The sequence below is a fragment of the Sinocyclocheilus grahami genome, unplaced genomic scaffold (assembly GCF_001515645.1).
Source record: "Sinocyclocheilus grahami isolate Dianchi unplaced genomic scaffold, SAMN03320097.WGS_v1.1 scaffold464.1, whole genome shotgun sequence".
NCBI classification, from domain to species: Eukaryota; Metazoa; Chordata; class Actinopteri; order Cypriniformes; family Cyprinidae; genus Sinocyclocheilus; species Sinocyclocheilus grahami.
Window position 1 is genome coordinate 512247 of NW_015505643.1, and position 20066 is coordinate 532312.

General features: G+C 36.9%; 2 protein-coding genes across 3 annotated transcripts in view; one reads left to right on the top strand and one right to left on the bottom strand.

Annotated features, from left to right (window-relative positions):
* Positions 1-7315, bottom strand: part of cd81a (CD81 molecule a) — a 34789-nt gene extending 27474 nt beyond the window's left edge. The window contains exon 1 of the mRNA XM_016235174.1: positions 7117-7315. Within this exon, the coding sequence (XP_016090660.1) occupies positions 7117-7182 (66 nt within the window). The 5' untranslated portion in view covers positions 7183-7315. The remainder of the gene's footprint in view (positions 1-7116) is intronic.
* Positions 7316-10574: 3259 nt separating this feature from the next.
* LOC107553077 (potassium voltage-gated channel subfamily C member 1-like) overlaps positions 10575-20066 on the top strand; it is a 37328-nt gene continuing 27836 nt past the window's right edge. For both annotated transcript variants that reach the window (XM_016235173.1, XM_016235172.1), the window contains exon 1: positions 10575-11974. In XM_016235173.1, coding sequence (XP_016090659.1) covers positions 11405-11974 — 570 coding nt within the window. In that variant the 5' untranslated portion in view covers positions 10575-11404. The remainder of the gene's footprint in view (positions 11975-20066) is intronic.

The window sequence follows — 20066 nt, forward strand, 5'->3', positions numbered from 1 at the left end:
GTGCTGATTCTGACGTTACGTTTGGCTTTTTAGGGAGGAACGAATGCGCACCGCAGTTAAGGGAAGGAATTTGCGCTAGACGAAACGCGGCTAGTTTTTAATAGTTTTACCTCATATCGTCTTTTTTATAATCCTTAGAAGCCAAAATCTAAATAAAAAATTAAATTAGCTTAATATCACAGCCGCAGGCCTTAAGTCTAAGCAGACGTTTGAATGTTTAGTTCTCTCCTCTATCATAATTAAACAGGGCTTTCATGTTGTGAGCGCTGTAGCTCCTCCGCATGAGCGTTATCTCACTTCTGAATTGCAAATAGCAAAAATGCAGCATAGACAAATATCTGAATATTATTACATATAAAAACAGCTGGCGACTCTGGTGAAATTGAATTTCCAAGATAATGTCTATATAGCAATAACAAATGTATGTGTGTTTTCATAATTTCTCCAGGACCGACGGCAGAATTATTAACATCAGAGCTTAGCGATACTCCGGTCTTTCATAATTTAGCCCTGGGGCCCATTTAATATCGAGTTTCGGTACCCATCCCTAGTTATCAGTACTGAAATGAAAACTATTATTTGAATGGACAAATACATACAAAAGTATGACAAAATAATAATTATACGAAAAACTCCATCTTACTTTCACCTCCAACTTAGCATGCTGGATATTGTGTGAGGCTGTTTATCCATAAACAATTTCTGAAAAAGGAACTTTCTCTCCAGCTAAACACAGGGGAGAAAACCCTTTTCCACAGAGGGTAAAAGAGTGAGAGAAAGAGTTCCTTCCATTTCTCTTTCTGTCTTTCTCACTCTCTCCAAAGGCCAGATAGACCCATTCCAGAGCTCAGGCAGCCTGCTGCTTAGCAACTGAGTACACAGAGGGCCAGCCAAAGGGAGAGGTTTCGAAATGATGGTTCTTGGAGAAGCTCTGTCACTTCAAGCAACCTGTCCTCAGTGGATTCCACATTACATACATTCACTCATAATGAGTTCGGGAATATCTGAGTAAACAGATTCCCCTAAACACCAGAGTTTCCAGTTGACCAGAGGTGTCAGGGGGAGTATAAGCCATAATTTTGTGGGGCGATCTGGGGGCATTCTCCCTTCTCAGTTTCCATACTTTAACTGAATTTATGTAGGAAAAAGCAGGAAATGCAATTTATTTTGCAGAGCCAAACACAAGGATTAATTTAATAATAATCTATTTGTCATACAGGATATTTGGCCCTATTACAAGCTATTACAGGCAATAATATGGAAATCCATGCTATAATGCTTTTAAATAAAAGCTGAGTATGCTCATAAAAACTTTTACTGGTTGAATTACAACTTTTTTTTGTGTCATTTTATTATGAATTTTAAAAACAATAAATGGCCTATTTATACAGAAAAGGCATGGACAGTGACTAATCAATCATTGCAGTACTGACAATCACAAAATGCTTGGTGATTAAAGAATACAGGTTAAAACTGTTGTATGAACAGCAAGCTAAAAAAACACTTCAGCAGAGTGCAAATAGCTAATCCTAAATTGGCAAGAAACTGCAATTGCGATCTTTTATTTTCTATTGTGACTTTTATCTAAGTGAAACTGCTTCTCGAACGAGAAAAAAAATGGATGGGATTTGATTTTATCAACTGGGAAATGATTGGATAGTTTGCTAACTACTTAAATTATTTCATGTGAGTGACAGGTTCTTGGAGTGAAATGATTGGACAACCTTACTGCCCAGACCTCATGGCAATGTACATAATGTTGTTGCGAGAAGACGGGCACATTAATGTTTTTGACTAAAATTAAGAGGGCACATGATTTTTCTGAGAAAAAAAATTATAACAGATGTGCACAGATAAATTATTTATAATACACTGCATTCCATTAAAAATGTCAATTTTTATTTTATGGTCACTTTAAGACTTTAAGATAAACACTTTTGCTTTTTGTACTCAACTATTTAATTAATTTAACTATTTAATTATGAACGGCACACTCACTTAGAAAAAGTATGTAACGTTTCATATTATTACACAAAATCTAATGTCATTAAAAGCAGAAACTACAGAGTGTGATTGACAACACAACTAGGAAGTGACTGACTCAAGACAATACCAAAAGAGTAGTAAGGGAAGGGAAGTAGTCAGCGTGCAGATATACATTTACATTTATGCTTTTGGAAGACATTTTTCCAAAGTGACTTACTTTACAATTAGGATGTACATTTTAACTCGCTGAGAATCAAACCCGTGGCTTTGGTGTTGCTCTAGTGTTTGAGTTACCCACTAAGATGATCATTATCACCACAAACATGCACAAAAAAGGGGATTTACTGGTTTAAACTTGATTACATGATAAAACCGAAGTCTATCAGCTGTAGCACATGTTTTCAGGGAACACAAGAACATAAGATTTTTTTTTAAACTAATTACATGTCAGTGATCAAGATCTCATGCTTTAATGATCTGCAGTCTGGTCAACAGTGTTTTTTTTATTTTATTTTACCCAAGTGTTTCACTGGATTTCTGCAGAGCAAAACATCAATATTTTGAGAATTACCTTCCTGATAGGGAAGGAAGTGTGACCCTGAGGGAAAGAATAATAGAAGACAGTAACAAGGTTTGTGCACATACACAAATATAATTATTCTGAATTATAATAATAGCCTAATTAGAAGTAATGAGTAGGCAATTATTTCAGAACAACAGACACTTCCTCAAATGCATGAGGCTGATTGCTGAAATTTGCAAGTATGTACTGTATTACCAGCAACAGCAAGTCCATCCCCCCACCCCCCTTGAAGGTCAAGTTAATTTTATTTTCTCCATTTGAGCATTTGACCGTTTCATTTGAGTAAAACTATCCTCATATCATATAAACGCTGGAATGTAAAGGTATTCATGGCAACCTGTCAAAATAAAAGTTTGGTTTAATTTGAAGACATTGTGGCAGAAGTATATTACTATTGTTCAGTAGAATGTTTGTAATAGGCTACTACTACTACTAAAATTATTAAAACCTTATTTTTAAGTTATAATCATACAATATTGCTTCAATGTTTTAATTGTAATATTAAATCCTCTTTATTTTCCAAAAATAAAATTTATTAAATTTTCATTAATTAAAAGATAAATTCAATTACTGTTTTAAAATGTAAATACACGACACAGAATTTCTGAGGAAATTGCCATGGATAGAGTATACGAAAAATATTTTGCACCATGTTGCTTAATATTGCGAATGTTGCGAAATTAGCATCCGCCCTCCCACACACACTTATCCTTATCTCACACACACAGTTATCAGCCTGTGTAAGGGTCTTAAAATCAGAGCCCCCTTCTCATACTTCTCCCTTCTGTTGCCAGCAGTCAGGTGCGGCTTCTATTTTTGACCCATGACCCAGTGTGAGGTGGTTGTAGAATACTTGGCATGTCAATGCATGAGGCTCAGAAGTAGAAACCCCACACCCATTCTCCATTAACCACAATGTACTGTCAAACTCATCATATGGGCTTGGCAATTGACTCTTAGATCTAACACCCTCTTTATAGGTATTTTTCCACCACCATCTCTTTGGGTCAGTTCTCAAAGCAAAATTCCTCAAGGTAGGAAGCCATCGTGCTGTTTTGCCATGTTCATTCACACATAAGGGGTTTCACCACCTGTTGGGCCTGTAGAGAAATCAGCATGGGTGTTAAACCCATTAGCCAGCGGGAAAATATGCCTCTGCTTTATGTTGAAGTTGGTTTCTTGTTTCATCACAAGGTTCATATATTGGCCGTTCACATCGTGAACAATAAGTACAAAGATAACTGTATTTGCATACACACCAAGGGACAATCTGTTTATTCTAATGCACACTGTTGATAGGTTGTCCACTGCTTTAAATGCTCAAGCTCTTTAAAGGCAGGTGGACTCATGGCTGTCAATGTTTTTTATCATTTATCAGCTGGGAAAAATAGTTCTGAAAGTGATTGGAACAATTTCGATCCTCTGTGCCGTTATCGTTATAGCTGTGGTTTTGATTATTATGAGCGTGAGCTTCAGTTCTGTCAGGACCACTATCGTCAGAATGATAGATACTTAGCATAAAGTTTGGTTTGGCGGTATGGTTCTGTTCTGGGCAAAAAACCTCCCTGCCCATCCATGCAGCCTGTCATGAATGAGCAGGGAGAGCAGCAATAATAACCCCCCTAGGGTTAACAGAACAGAACAATGCAGATATCATTAATGTACTCAATGATATTTAAGTGTAACACTTTATTCAAGATAAAGGAGTCTGATTAGCAAGGAATATCAGAAAGCTAAGTCCTGACTGTGGCGAAAGGTGGAGCTGGGGATGGAGGAGGGTAATTTGCTCCGAAGCAAGCTAAAAAGCTGCTGAATAATACTGAATACAGCTTATATAGGAATGCCGCGATAGGTGTCGTATTCCTATAGGTAGATGTGATCAGCTGAGAATCAGCTGATGCAAGCTTGACTCACGTGACCTGCCAGAACTAACGCTAAAGCTTAATTTATGTTGTCTGCTGCTTTAAATGCTCTAGGACTTTAATATTGGGTGGGGAAAAAACATTATGAAAGTTATTCCAGCGATATTGTTCCACTGTGTTGTTACTGTTAAAGCTGTGGAGTGGACTTAGCAAATCTTATAGAATTAGAACAATTATTAAAACTTTATGGACATAAGCTGCGTCTGAAATCGCAAACTTTGAGTACTTTGAGGGGTTTGAGTAATAAATAATCAATATCTAACCTGTTGAAAAAATATTTATTTAATGTGTCCATGTTAGATTTAATCTGCAGCAACACTATGAACTTTCATAAAGATACGTTTGGTCATTAACTTTAAATGCATCATTATGTAAACATATGAGCAGAGTTATCGGCATGATAGACCCGCGACTGGCAGATCAACGTGCCACTTCATTTCTCTCCAATTCGGTAGGAAATTAAATTAAACGAAATATGGATAATGTTAACTTTGACAAGATGATTGACAGGGCAGTTTAAATGGTGACAGGATGCACGTAACTAAGCAACACAGCGTCCATAGGCCTATGTCCCAAAGCTTGCCTACTATTCTGCTACATACTCAAAAGTATGTACTTTTTCTAATTAGTGTATGTCTCTACCTTGTGGCTGTGAAGGAAACAGAGCTTCAGAGATTTTAAACAGAAAAAGTAAAGCTGGGAGCGCTGTACCTTTTCGTAAGGAGCAAGACAAACTGTTTTATTTTCTCACGTGAAATAAGTAACACTAACTCTCTTAACAATGCCATTAATAGTATATATATATTGATAATATACAAAGTGCCACAGTTAATTGTAAATATCTCCAGCAAGAAGCAATGTTTTACGCATATAAAAGAACATTTTGTGGAGACTATTTACATGTAAAATATTAATAAAGTAATTAATGCATCTTTTATCATCATGAAATTTGGCAACTGTGTAACTTACTGCGCTGTCAAACGACTTTCTGCCGCTAGATGTCACTAATATTTTCGATATAGCATCAGTTAACATAGTGACCAGTAGGAAGGTTACTAAATATTGCGTTTATTATGAATAGTTATATTATAGTATGTTCATATAATTATTTTTATATAATAAATTAATAGACCCGCGACTGGCAGATCAACGTGCCACTTCATTTCTCTCCAATTCGGTAGGAAATTAAATTAAACGAAATATGGATAATGTTAACTTTGACAAGATGATTGACAGGGCAGTTTAAATGGTGACAGGATGCACGTAACTAAGCAACACAGCGTCCATAGGCCTATGTCCCAAAGCTTGCCTACTATTCTGCTACATACTCAAAAGTATGTACTTTTTCTTCACAAAATGAGTCCATACTTTTAGGGCATAGTATATGTAGGCGAATTGGGACGCAGCATAGTCTTTGGGATTGGTCATGTGACAGTAACAACATGGCGGATATAGTACGTCCAAATTTCATTCATACTACCCATATTCATGCTATATAGAACATACTTTTTTAACGGCTGTGAAGTAAATTCTAGCCTACACGATTTCGGACACGCCGATAGTTATCATTCTTGGTGTGAACGGGCTTAAACACTGCAACTATATTGCTCATGATGCACTTTCTGGGAAGAAAAGTTTAGTTTAAGCACTTATCATTTAGCAATCATCCTGTGATACTTTCATACATAATTATCAATGCAGTTACACAATGCTCGTTTTATTTCTTTGGTATAGAAATCACCTACAAAGAGACTAATTTGTCAAATGAAAATTGAGACCTGATTAATCAACCAGATTTTGAGAAGACACTGTAAATGCTTGACTAACCATTTAGAAAGTGCTGTAGATAAGATATAAACTGGAGCATTGTACACTTCTAAAGAAATCCATCATGATTGATATCTAGATAGACTGTTTAGTAAGAGTAACCTTAAATGCCTAAAAGGAAATGAGCCAGAAAACCCACTTTGAAATTAAAGAAGGAACGTGACTAGTATGACTGGCATGATGAAATAAAACTCTCAACAGGGTTTGGCTGGGTGCAATATTGTATTGCCAAGTTGCCATTCACTTTTCCAGGTTCTATTCCAAACTACAGCGAGTGGGAGGGACCAGACAACGCAAATTTTATTACTGCGCTATTTTGTTACTTCATTGTGTCGCCGAGTGTGAAATGCTAAAGCATTAGTAGTAGCGAAGTTTTGTGAAATTAAAAACATAAGGAAAAGAAAATAGTAAGTTTGACGGGTGTAATAAACATGAGACTAGCCTTTGTGGGGAGTATTAATAGACGGGAGCTGTAATGAAATCCTCCTCGCCCCTCGTCCGTTATTTTCGCAGTGAGGTCGAAAAAAGCTGGGCGCCGTTTTTATCGTTTTGTCTCAGCGATTCTATAATAGTATCTTCCACAGAAAACGTCTATATTTAAAACAATTTCATCTGCCGTCAATTAGTCATAACAGAAGTTACAGGGCCATCTTCGTTTCAGTCCTCAGCGGCGCAGGTTCAATTCCTGTTCATAACGGCTGAAAACATCAAGGCTAAACAATCTTCTTAGTACAGAAAACCAATGGCGGGTTCTCAGGCCACACGCAGGACCATCGCACAAAATGAATGCCCACTTACCCAGAAGATGAAATTGAAGAAGAAAAGCAAGTATTTGATGCATTTCGTGCAGCCTTCCACGCTCATGGTGTCGGTTTCTGGAGGATGTTTTTAAACCCGGTTAAAGAAGTGTCTCGATGAAGCAGCCGTTATGCAGCGCTCGCGCAGACTGAACTCCAATCTCCGTCTGTGTCTGTGCTGCTGCTGCTGCTGCTGCTTGGATTCAGTCGACTTGAAAAAAAAATCGGGCAACACCCAGTTTCCTCCCCTTAGAGAGTACTCCTAAACACGGCCGAATAACAGCATAGAGACCGTACAAAGCTAATTAATTAAGATTACATACTCGTTCAAAAATAAATTAGCTGCCTAACTCACACATAGGCTATATATTTTGATCTGTCTCATTATTTACAATACAGCTCAAAAGAACTCTCTCTCATCCTCTGACACCGCTTATAAATTCGTATTGGGTCGTTAAAAAATAACTAGGCTATATCGATGTCCTGTGTTGCAGGTGGGATTGAAAATATAAACAATGGAAAGGGTAAAAATGAGCCTTTAATAGCCATGTTTACTTGCCTTTTATTCATGCAGAATTAGTGTATGTCTCTACCTTGTGGCTGTGAAGGAAACAGAGCTTCAGAGATTTTAAACAGAAAAAGTAAAGCTGGGAGCGCTGTACCTTTTCGTAAGGAGCAAGACAAACTGTTTTATTTTCTCACGTGAAATAAGTAACACTAACTCTCTTAACAATGCCATTAATAGTATATATATATTGATAATATACAAAGTGCCACAGTTAATTGTAAATATCTCCAGCAAGAAGCAATGTTTTACGCATATAAAAGAACATTTTGTGGAGACTATTTACATGTAAAATATTAATAAAGTAATTAATGCATCTTTTATCATCATGAAATTTGGCAACTGTGTAACTTACTGCGCTGTCAAACGACTTTCTGCCGCTAGATGTCACTAATATTTTCGATATAGCATCAGTTAACATAGTGACCAGTAGGAAGGTTACTAAATATTGCGTTTATTATGAATAGTTATATTATAGTATGTTCATATAATTATTTTTATATAATAAATTCATCTATTATATAATTTCAGAGCTCTTTTCATTTTGACATCCTACTTGATCCAACGCTGAAATCGTACTTCATTCCTTTTTTATTATGACATAATAATAAAGGTTATGATATCAAAACGAAGGTTTGTGATATTAATTCAATTGATATTACAAGCAGTATATGAATGTTGAGGTTGTTGAACATTTTGCCTGTCAATGATAATCCCTACCCTGTATGAGTTAATGGGTTTCTGACAGTGGAGGTGATGCCCATGGGACCATATATCAACAACTCACCAGTGTGAGTGGACATTATCTTTCCTTTGAAGCCTAATTGCTTTTACTCCTCAGCAGAACAGGATAATTTGGGATAAATCCCATTATGTGCTTTCTGAGACGAAGCACATACTGTAATCTGCCTTTAAATTGACAAGAATGACGATTAGAAGAAAAAACAGCAAAACGTGAACTGAAAACAGGCCTGGTCACTATATCACTATATCACTATCACAATAATGTGATTTCCTAATAAGTTAGATCAAATGACTGATTACATAATTATCAGTAGTGACATCTGCACTTTAAAAAATGTTTCATGATTTCAAGTTATTTTGATACTTTCCAAAGATTGCAAGGCCTGGTAATTAATGGTTAGCTCCCAATTGATAGACTGCATTCTGCATATTTATACATAAATATATAGATTCACGCTAATGTTAGGTTTTTAAGAATTTATTTTAGAGTCTTTTTTTACTTATACAAGGGCATTTTCATACAACTTATGTCAAATACTTTAATTAAACATAATTTCAATCTGCAACACGTGGAGACTATTTACATGTAAAATATTAATAAAGTAATTAATGCATCTTGTATCATCATCATGAAATTTGGCAACTGTGTAACTTACTGCGCTGTCAAACGACTTTCTGCCGCTAGATGTCACTAATATTCTCGATATAGCATCAGTTAACATAGTGACCAGTAGGAAGGGTACTAAATATTGCGTTTATTATGAATAGTTATATTATAGTATGTTCATATAATTATTTTTATATAATAAATTCATCTATTATATAATTTCAGAGCTCTTTTCATTTTGACATCCTACTTGATCCAACGCTGAAATCGTACTTCATTCCTTTTTTATTATGACATAATAATAAAGGTTATGATATCAAAACGAAGGTTTGTGATATTAATTCAATTGATATTACAAGCAGTATATGAATGTTGAGGTTGTTGAACATTTTGCCTGTCAATGATAATCCCTACCCTGTATGAGTTAATGGGTTTCTGACAGTGGAGGTGATGCCCATGGGACCATATATCAACAACTCACCAGTGTGAGTGGACATTATCTTTCCTTTGAAGCCTAATTGCTTTTACTCCTCAGCAGAACAGGATAATTTGGGATAAATCCCATTATGTGTTTTCTGAGACAAAGCACATACTGTAATCTGCCTTTAAATTGACAAGAATGACGATTAGAAGAAAAAACAGCAAAACGTGAACTGAAAACAGGCCTGGTCACTATATCACTATATCACTATCACAATAATGTGATTTCCTAATAAGTTAGATCAAATGATTGATTACATAATTATCAGTAGTGACATCTGCACTTTAAAATTTTTTTCATGATTTCAAGTTATTTTGATGCTTTCCAAAGATTGCAAGGCCTGGTAATTAATGGTTAGCTCCCAATTGATAGACTGCATTCTGCATATTTATACATAAATATATAGATTCACGCTAATGTTAAGTTTTTAAGAATTTATTTTAGAGTCTTTTTTTACTTATACAAGGGCATTTTCATACAACTTATGTCAAATACTTTAATTAAACATAATTTCAATCTGCAACAGTTGTTACCAAAATCAAATGAACTTCAAGCACAGTCTGTCTGCAAATAAATAACAAAATAAATGCACTGCTGGAAATATTTTTTAAATAATTTGCCAGTCATTGTCACACATCACAGTACGTTTTGATATAATTGCTGATATATATATATATATATATATATATATATATATATATTGCTTTATTTGTCCCAAAATTTAAATATATCTGGTATGTTCGTTTTTCCCCACCACAAACCCTGATTTCTGACCGTGTCTTACACCTAATATTATTATTTATTCACTGGCCTTTCATTAAAGCAAATAGGCTATCTTTTATATAGGCTATTGAGTGCATATGCGCTCATGCAGTCCTGCAGAAACTGCATATTGAGGGAAAGCATACATGGCGCAGCGCTTTTTCAGCCTTTGTCTTACCAGTAATACTGCACGTATTTCTGAATAGAGCTTTTCGCTGTCTGAAACCATCCCAATATCTGATCTGCACGCATCGACTCATCCACTCAGCAATTGCGCATGCGCGTCGGTTGGCTCTAGAGGAGGCTCATGTTGTCTCTCCGCAGGAATGACGAACCTCGCTCCACACTGGTCGACAGAGACAGCGAAACTGAAACTATTCATTTGGTGGAAATAAAGAGGATACGATCAATCACTTCCGAACAAACACCGGGGGACGTCGCCAAACTGGACATTGTGGAGACAAAAGAAGATTTTTTAAAAGGACCGGTCCTCTCCCACTTCAAAGCTGACGTCTCCTGTATGAGTATAGCTGTATATCCAGTGGCAAAGCATTTTCTAGATGTGATGTCTGTCGTGTTTGTCAACAAACTGCGTGCGATAATGGGCATCTGGACATGCTTTGAAGAAAACGACTGATGCTACATCGAAAAAAACGCGTAAAATGTGACCGTTCCAGTGAACCTCGATCCCTCCACTTTTTCGGATTTGAGGAGGCGTCTACTGGGAATAAGGGGAGTGCATGTGTCTCGTTTTGGAGAGAGGAGGGAGCTGTCCGTTCAGTACCACACACACATCTGCCACCAGCGGTGCACCACAAGCCATCAGCCTCGCACCCTCTCTGGACCTCATGGTGCGGAGCGTAAATTCATGACAACCTCTGCATTCGTTTAACGTCTGCACTTTCTTATTTTCTCTTGGCATCTTGAGGAAATCCCATATTCACCTGACAAGAACATCAAACGCTCATGCAGCGGTTTCCTGCAGTTGAGCTGCCTTTGCGCACCTGTTTTTCTGCGTTTATTCAGTTCACTCTCTTTTTTCCGTTGCCTAACAATTGCGCACATGTATCCTCCGGGTCTTTCAGCGTTGTAATGCCTGGCCCGGGCTCGAGACATGCCTAAGCGACGAGATGGGCCAGGGCGACGAGAAAGACCGTGTTGTGATTAACGTGGGAGGGATTCGACACCAGACCTACCGCAGCACGCTGCGCACTCTCCCCGGCACTCGTTTAGCCTGGCTCGCCGAGCCCGATGCCCACAGTCACTTTGACTATGACGCCCAGATCGACGAGTTTTTCTTTGATCGCCACCCCGGAGTTTTTGCACACATTCTCAATTATTATAGGACTGGCAAGTTGCATTGCCCCGCTGATGTTTGTGGCCCTCTTTATGAGGAAGAGCTGGCCTTCTGGGGCATCGACGAGACAGATGTGGAGCCCTGCTGCTGGATGACATACCGGCAGCACCGGGAGGCCGAAGAGGCACTGGACAGTTTCGGCGGAGGGCCAGCTGAAATGGGCAACGATGATATGGACACAGAAGTTTTGGGTGATCCAGGGGATGGAGACGAGGAACTTGAGATGACTAAACGCCTGGCCCTCGGCGACTCACCTGACGCAAAAGGTGCAGGGTTGTGGCAACGTTGGCAGCGTCGTGTTTGGGCGCTCTTTGAAGATCCATATTCCTCTAAATATGCAAGGGTGAGTGATGAACAAGTTTCAAAGTGGCAACCCCGCTGTTCACTGCTTGTAATATATCCAAACACGTGTTGCTTTGAATTAGAATAGCCTGCCAATACTAAAGTCCAATTGAGCTACTCAAAAAAATATTTATTAAAAATACAATTAATACAAAAAATATAAAAACAATTTATTATAAAATAAAAATTATCTGTACATATCTTTTATAATGAACAACTGTCAAGACAAAAGAAAATGCGGTATTAAAAGGCTGAGATTCTTTGAAAATATATTTTGCCTAAATAGTTTGGCATGATCTTTTCTTTCAAAAATGAACAGTAAACCATATAACCTTGGAAAAACTTTTGTCTGCCACATCCAAGTCACTATAGCTTAACCAACATGGAAGGAGCCGTTTTGTCATGTGATAATAAAATAAAACCCACAAACAAACAAGCAAACTGCTGAGATACTTAAGTTTTTTTTCACCCCAGGTCAATGACTTAACCCTGAGAAAATCTATTCTATGACTCAAAAATTATATATATATTTTATTTTATTTATTTATTTATTTTTTCTTCTTTTTTTATAATAATAGTTGTATACTCATGTATTTAAGATGCAAGCAAAGTTGCAATTGATGCTTACACCACTTGACATTAATTAAACATTTTTAATCAGAAATGATATAAACTATATTTTTAAGCTACATTTTTTTTAAATGCATGAAACATGTTTAGAAAGCTTATACAGATAACTTGGTCTATGTGTTTTTATATCGTTTTTAAAGGATCTCTCCTTTTTATAATTTTCAACATCCTTATTTGACCCATGCAATATTTTTGAAAGCTGATCTCAATGTACAGTTGCTATTGAGCCAAACAAGAAGAAACTGGTTGTCTATATATTTGACCGCGTGTTTGATAAGATTATAAATCTTGCATTTCCTGTAGCATTATTAGCGATATATCAAACTGAAGCAACTAAATTGGGTCACCCTGGGGAAAACATGTGCAGTCATTCCAGGCATCTTGCATGTAGCATTGATCGACAGCTCCTCTGACTGCCATACTGCTGTGCCACGCGCTGTGAGCTCCCTTCCCTGCCGCAGGCATGCTCGTGCACAAATTAATCACTCCGTGAGAACATTAAAGAGAATACATCACGAGGCAAAGGCTTTTCTTTATCTATGTGCCCATGCTGCTTTGAGATAAGACACACAAGGCAGATAAAAAATGTATTTTTCTCAGGAGGTCTGAGTGACTGCACTTGAGATGCTAGATGTGTTAAGCATTTTTTGGTCCTGAGACTTTTTCAGTGGGCATTAGCTGTTGTAATGTGTACAGTAATTGCTGAATACTGTAGATCAAACAGTAGAGCGGGGCTCTGGCAATGCCAAGGTCATGGTTTCAATTCCCAGGGAATGCCAGAACTGATCAAATGTATGTCTACCAATGCAATGTTAGTTGCTTTAGATAAAAATAAAAAAAAGTCAGCCAAATGTGGTCAAGAGGACTGTATGCATTATCTATTCTATGTCAATTACAAGGCCAGTCTGGTTTGGACAATTGTGAGATTTCCCTGTTTGTTTTATATTGCACCCTATAGGCTACTGAACACTGATAAACGAGTCAAGACATGTCGATGTAAAGTTAGAAGTAGAGTGGATTTATGTCAGGAATCAATTAATCAAATGCACTTTTTCTGTGAGTGTGTGATTAGACAACATTGAACTTCTCAAAGCCAGAGGCAAGTGTTCAAGTGTGCCATTACGGAAGTACACATCTTTTACTACAAGAAACACACATGACCATACAGTACCACTTGTTTGTAGATTATTTGTATTATAATTGTAAAAAATATTCACAAAATATTAATTTATTTGCTATTTAAAGATGACACGCTTTGACGTTTTGTCAAATTTGCAACAAAGGTCATTTCATTTGGATGATGAAAACACACACCAAAATATTTGTAATAATGTGGCACATAATAATATTTAATTGGATATTAATTATTTGCTTATTATTAATGTCATTTCATTTCCTGACATGACCTGTATATTGATTAATAATGTGGTGAAGTGTTTGTGAAGAGCTCTGAATCAGTCAGCCTTATGGCATTTTCAGTGATAATTGAATCAGCTATTCAGCGCATCTGAATTAATAATAAAAAAATGAGTCATACATCTGAATGAACTGCAGGATTTACCTAACACAGAATGGACATGCCTCAGACAATCTTTGTTTATTGTTCCTGCATGTGTGTGGGAGCATGAGCTTGAGAGACAAAGACAAAGAGTTGTTATCCTGTTGTCATCTGGCAGATGTTTGTGCTGGTTTCCAAAGCACCTGATATTTTCATGTCCTTGGCAGGTAAGATGCTGCTTTTTACAGAGTATGTCTTGGGAATAAGTTGTCATGGCAACGCTTTCAGAGCTCTAATGAAACAGATGAAAGCTGGTCTTCCTCATGAGATGTCAGAAAACGCGGCAAACTTCTCTGGAGGTTTTCGGATGATGATTTGTCTGTGTACATGTTTGCCCCTGTGTCAGTTAGTTTATTTTGTAAATCCATCATTTAGTATGAAGTTTTGTTTATGCAGTGACAAAATATAAGCCAATAAATGAATAAAACACTGGAATTAAATAAAAATTTTCAAACATATTAGAGAAAGTGAGAGCTGTTGTGAAAGAGAGAATTGTTATGAATTTATCTAGTAATTTGGAGGCTAATAATGTTATTCAAAAGAGGCGATCAGGTTGATTGGAACTTACCACATATTAACATGATAATCAGATAAATTATACAAACAATAAAGGCAATTTGCCTAAAATATGGCCCATATTCATGTGTCTTCCCAGTTGTGCTATACGATATTCCTATAATGTCCTATTCTCCCAGGAGGCCATCTTACATGCTCCAGTGGCCCTTGCTCTGTACAACAACAGGAAAAGTGTTGGTAAATAATGCACTGGTTGATATGTGAATGCACCTGCTGGATGAGGGAATTTGCATGTCTCCCAGACTTCTTCTTCCTCCCAGACTCTACCAATGGAAGCCCCACCAATGTGGGATGGTAGCTGCTAGGGATCTTGTCACACACTTGTCTTGTGAGAAACAAATCAATTCTCACTTTTCCCCATATATATATCTCTGGTTAATAACAACTTTTTTAAACAAAGAAAAAATAAACTGTTAAATAAGGGGACATGAGCTTTTTTGTTCATTTTTTGTGGACTTGGATTTTGAGAGTATAATATAAGTAACAATGAGAGTATAATATAGGGAACAATGTATTCATTTAGCACAGGGATCCTCAAATCTGGCCCACGAGATCCACTTTCCTGCAGAGTTTAGCTCTAACCCTAATCAAACACACCTGAGCAAGCTAATCAATGTCTTCAGGATCATTAGAAAATCACAGGTAGGTGAGTTTGATCAGGGTTGGAGCTAAACTCTGCAGCGCATTGGCCCTCCAGGGCAAGATTTGAGGAACCCTGATTTAGCAGATACATTTATTCAAAAGTCACTTAAAGGTAAAATACAAAACAAGTGATTAATTATTAACAATGCTGCAATTCAACATTTTGAAATGTGATTAGATGAAAAAAGCTAGTTCAGCGCTTTGCTTGTCTATTACAGTGTGTAACATTTGCTTTAGTAAAAGAGGAATTCATTCAGGTCATTGGGGTTGTAAAAATACAGATCCAGTTAAAAGCTTATAGTGGGATGTGAAAGTATCAATGACACCCACAGCGTGTTTACAATAGACAGCAGGATTTGATTTCAGATTGTACAGAATGAAAAATACTATGGAAATAACAGGAATCTGTGTATATGGGGATTAATAAAAAATAATAAAACAGAAGTAAAAAAAAAAGATATTTTCTTCCATATTGTGACAAACATCCAAGTATAATGGATTTTCGAATAAGAAAAAAAATGTAGGGTAAGTGAGTACTTGGTTCTATACATCGGTTGTTGATTGGATATGGAAATTTCTGGAGTGAAAGGTGAACTAAATGATTGGAGAAGTCTGGCATATAGTGGGTATAGAAAAGAATCACCCCCCTTTAAAATCATCACATTTTGTTGCTTTTCAGCCTGAAATGAAGATGGACACAGTTTTTGTTTTATCCAGCTGAATTTACTATAACACCAACATGTCATAAAAAAATGATCACTGAGAAGTTCACCAGAATCACTGAGTTGGAAAAAGAATGACTTGTAAACTCAATCTGGTGTAGCTAATCACCTTCTCAATGGCACACAAAGCCGTTTGACTTTCAACTGTGATCAGCTGTGGTCATTTTGATTAGCTCAGCATGAAAAGAGCTTCCTGTAGCATTTCAGTCCTTAGTAGTGCAACTGAAGCAAACAATCAACTATGGGTGGCAAGACACTGTCAAAAGATCTCAGCGGAAAAGTTGTGGACAGGCACAAATCGAGATAGATTCGAAAATGTTCAAAGGCTTTATCAATACCTAGAAGCACAGTGAAGTCCGCTATTAAGAAGTGGAAGGTATTTGGTACAACACAGAAACAGTGTGTAGTGCGAGAGTCAATGAATAGGAAAGTTCGTTGACCGGATTCGTGACACCCTCCCTGGATCAGGACGTCGCTCCAAACTGGATGAAAGAGCCAGGTGGAAACTGGTCAGAGAGGCTACCAAGAGACATACAGCAACTATGAAACAGCTGCAGGAATTTATGACAAAGAGTGGTCATTGTTTGCATGTTACAACAATATCACAAATCTCCATAAATGTGACTTGTTTGAGAGGGTTGCAAGAAAAAAACACTCAAGAAAGGCCACATGCAGTTACCACTGAGCTTTGCTAAAACACACCTTGAGGATTCTGAGGCAGATGAGACTAAAATTTAATTATTTGGCCTCAACACCAAACAATATGCTTGGCAGAAATCCAATACAGCTGACCATCCAAATAACAGCATTCCTACAGTAAAGCATGGAGGTGGTAATATCCTATTATGGGGAGTTTCTCTGCAGCAGGGACCGGAGCACTTGTCAAGATAGAAGGAAAAATGGATGGGGCAAAATATCGTCAGATTCTTGAGGAAAATCTGCTGCCCTCTGCCAGAATGAGAAGTAGGTTTACCTTCCAAGATGACAATGACCCAAAGCACACAGCAAAACTGACCACACAGTGGTTGAAGGAGAAAAAGGTGAATGTCCTTGCATGGCCTAGTCAGAGCCCAGACCAAAAGGTGGTTCATCAAAATACTGACACAAGGGGGTGATCCTTTTTCCAACTCAGTGATTCAGTTTTTTTTTCTGACATGTTGGTGTTATATCTTTCACTTGGATGTTCTAAGCTGCACTGAGTAAATACAGCTGGATAAAACAAAAACTGTGTCCATCTTTATTTTAGGCTGCAAAGCAACAAAATGTGATTCTTTTAAAGGGGGTGATTCTTTTCAATACCCACTGTACGTCACCAGAGAGAAGTCTGTCCATTTTCTTTTTGTTGCTACGTAAATCTCACATTACATTTGAAGAAATACAGTATGAAGACAACTCCGTGTAGTCCTCTGCAGGTCAAGCAGTCATATACATCAAACATTCTTGAGATGTAGTGGTAGGCAGAACAATGAAGCAAAATCAAAGCATTCTGAGTGTCTTTTTTAGTTTTCAGCTATGGCCTGGCTGTGATGAGTTTGTTGTCACAGCAAGATCACATGATCTCCCACCTCCAACTCTTGTTTCTGTACCTGCAGAGATGGAGGATTCACACATTATCACCTTCACCTCAACAGACTCCCTCCAGCCTAGACCCGCTCACCCATTGTTTTGAAACTCTCACAAACACAGAGCAGAAGACACTTTCCTGCCTCTCCCCAGACTAAATCAATCACTCCACAACATGACTGTTCTACATGCCCCCTAGCAGATCTTGAAACAGCCTAATTAGGAACAATTAGATGGCTTGTTTTTGCTACTATAGTAGTCTCATTTAAATGGATAATGTTGATGGCTTTGATGGTATGACTAGTTCTTGAGGAGGAATGTTAAAAAAGAAATGTAGGTGCAATTATAGGTATTCAAATAGTATGTAAGGGGTGATGGGGTTTGGAGATGGTGAGGGTCAGAAGAGAGGGTGTTGGGGCAGACGTTCATTTTAAACTTGAGTAATCTGAAATCTGAAAGAGGCTCATCAAATGTATTTGGTTGCCATAGAGAAGGGGGCTTAGGAATCATTTAGGAAAGAAAACCCACCACTGCAAAACCAACAGAGCTGACAAGATAAAATCAGTTATCATGATTTCTAATAATTATAATTCTTATCAGTTTTGTTCCTGCGTGGGCCACAGATGACAACTTAAGGGGGTCAAACATTTTAAAATGTCCTCACTTCTTTACAAAAGTATTAAAACACATAAAAAAATCTGTCCATGTTTTTGAGAATATTAATCCACTTAAGGAAAATGGTTATCTTACACTACATAGAACTGTCATTGGGAAATATCAAATCAATTAAAAACAAAAAATTTTAAAAAGTATGTTCTTCCTTTTTGTTCTATAACCCTCCCATTCAGTGAAGAAAAATTATTGCATCTTTGTCCAACAAATATTTTGCATTTGGATAAGACAACCAAATATGTGTTCCTAAACTTAAACTAGTGTTGCTGAACTCTTTCCAGAAAAGTCTTAAACATGCCCAACCGGGTCTAGATCTGGACAAAGGACCATTAATTGATAACAACTGCACAGTACTGAACTCACCTCTGACTTCTCTGATGTATTAGGCAGTGCAATGACTTCATAAATCAATAAAAAAGATGTTTAAAAATGACTGACAGGCCTGATTTAATCACCGTTTGAGAAGTCCCCCTGTTAGGTTATAAGAAAAGTATTTTCTTAGTATTTGTAAGAAAATAATTTCAGGCACATATAAGTAAAAGGTACTGTAATAGGCACAAAAGCTCAAATGTTCAAACTGTTGAAAAGTTGGGGTCAATATGATTTTTTAAAAATAAATGAATGCTTTAATGCATTAAATTAATCAAAAGTGAAGATTAAGAGATTTATAATGTTACAAACGATTTCTATTTAAAAGAAATGCGGTTCTTTCAAACATTCTTTTTATCGAAGAATCATGAAAAAAATTCACAAAAATATTAAATAGCGTTAATTATTGTTAGTAAGTAACATTCATTTTAAGAAATGTTTATTATTTTATTTGAATGACTTCTGAAGGATCATGTGACACTGAAAAAATCAGCTTTGCCATCTTTGCCGTTTTACTGCATTTTTAAGCATAAGAGACATATTTAGTCGAACCACCCCCAAATGTTTGATCAGTGGTGTGCCTGTATCTCAGCCATTAATGGGTGTAAAGGTGAAATGGATAGTATTCATTTATCAGATCTCTGTATACTCAAACCATGGACAGAAAAAACACACTCTACAAAAGGTCTGAATCAAGTGACTCTAGTTTCTGTACCTCTTGCATAATCATCATAATGTGCAAAATAAAACATACAAAATATTGTGATGTTGGTCTTATATGTCACGTACATCAAGTCAAGCACATCATCTGTTATAATAATGTTTTTTTTTGTTTTTTTCACACAAGATTACACACTGGCTGTGTTTGCTGTACTGGGTGTTTGAGGACTGTGTTTAGCAGGGTTTCAGAAGCTTGGGATAGGGAGTGGTCAGGTATATAACAGGTCCATATTTGTTGTTGCTTTATGTTGAGTCATTAAGCATGGCTGTGATGTAAATGGAAAGGGACTTAATTGATGCCTGGTCCAGCTTTTTAACTGGACACATCAGCTTAAACAAAATATCTTTGCTCCCAATGTCCTTCACAGGACAAAAAATTATTAAAAACATTATGCTGGGATCTCTTTTGATTGTCATCATAAAGTAATGGAGTATTATTAGTACATACACATTACACATTACATTATTTTTAGCAATATACCTGTAAGTCAGCATGAAAAACTGAAACAGGAAGAGGTTTCCCAATTTTATTTAAAGGAACACTCTTCTATCTACCTTGTGGCCACATGCACATTTCTTTCATTCTTTCTTTCCTTCTCCTTAGTATTTATACCCCTCTTTGTCTCCTTTAGTGAGTAATT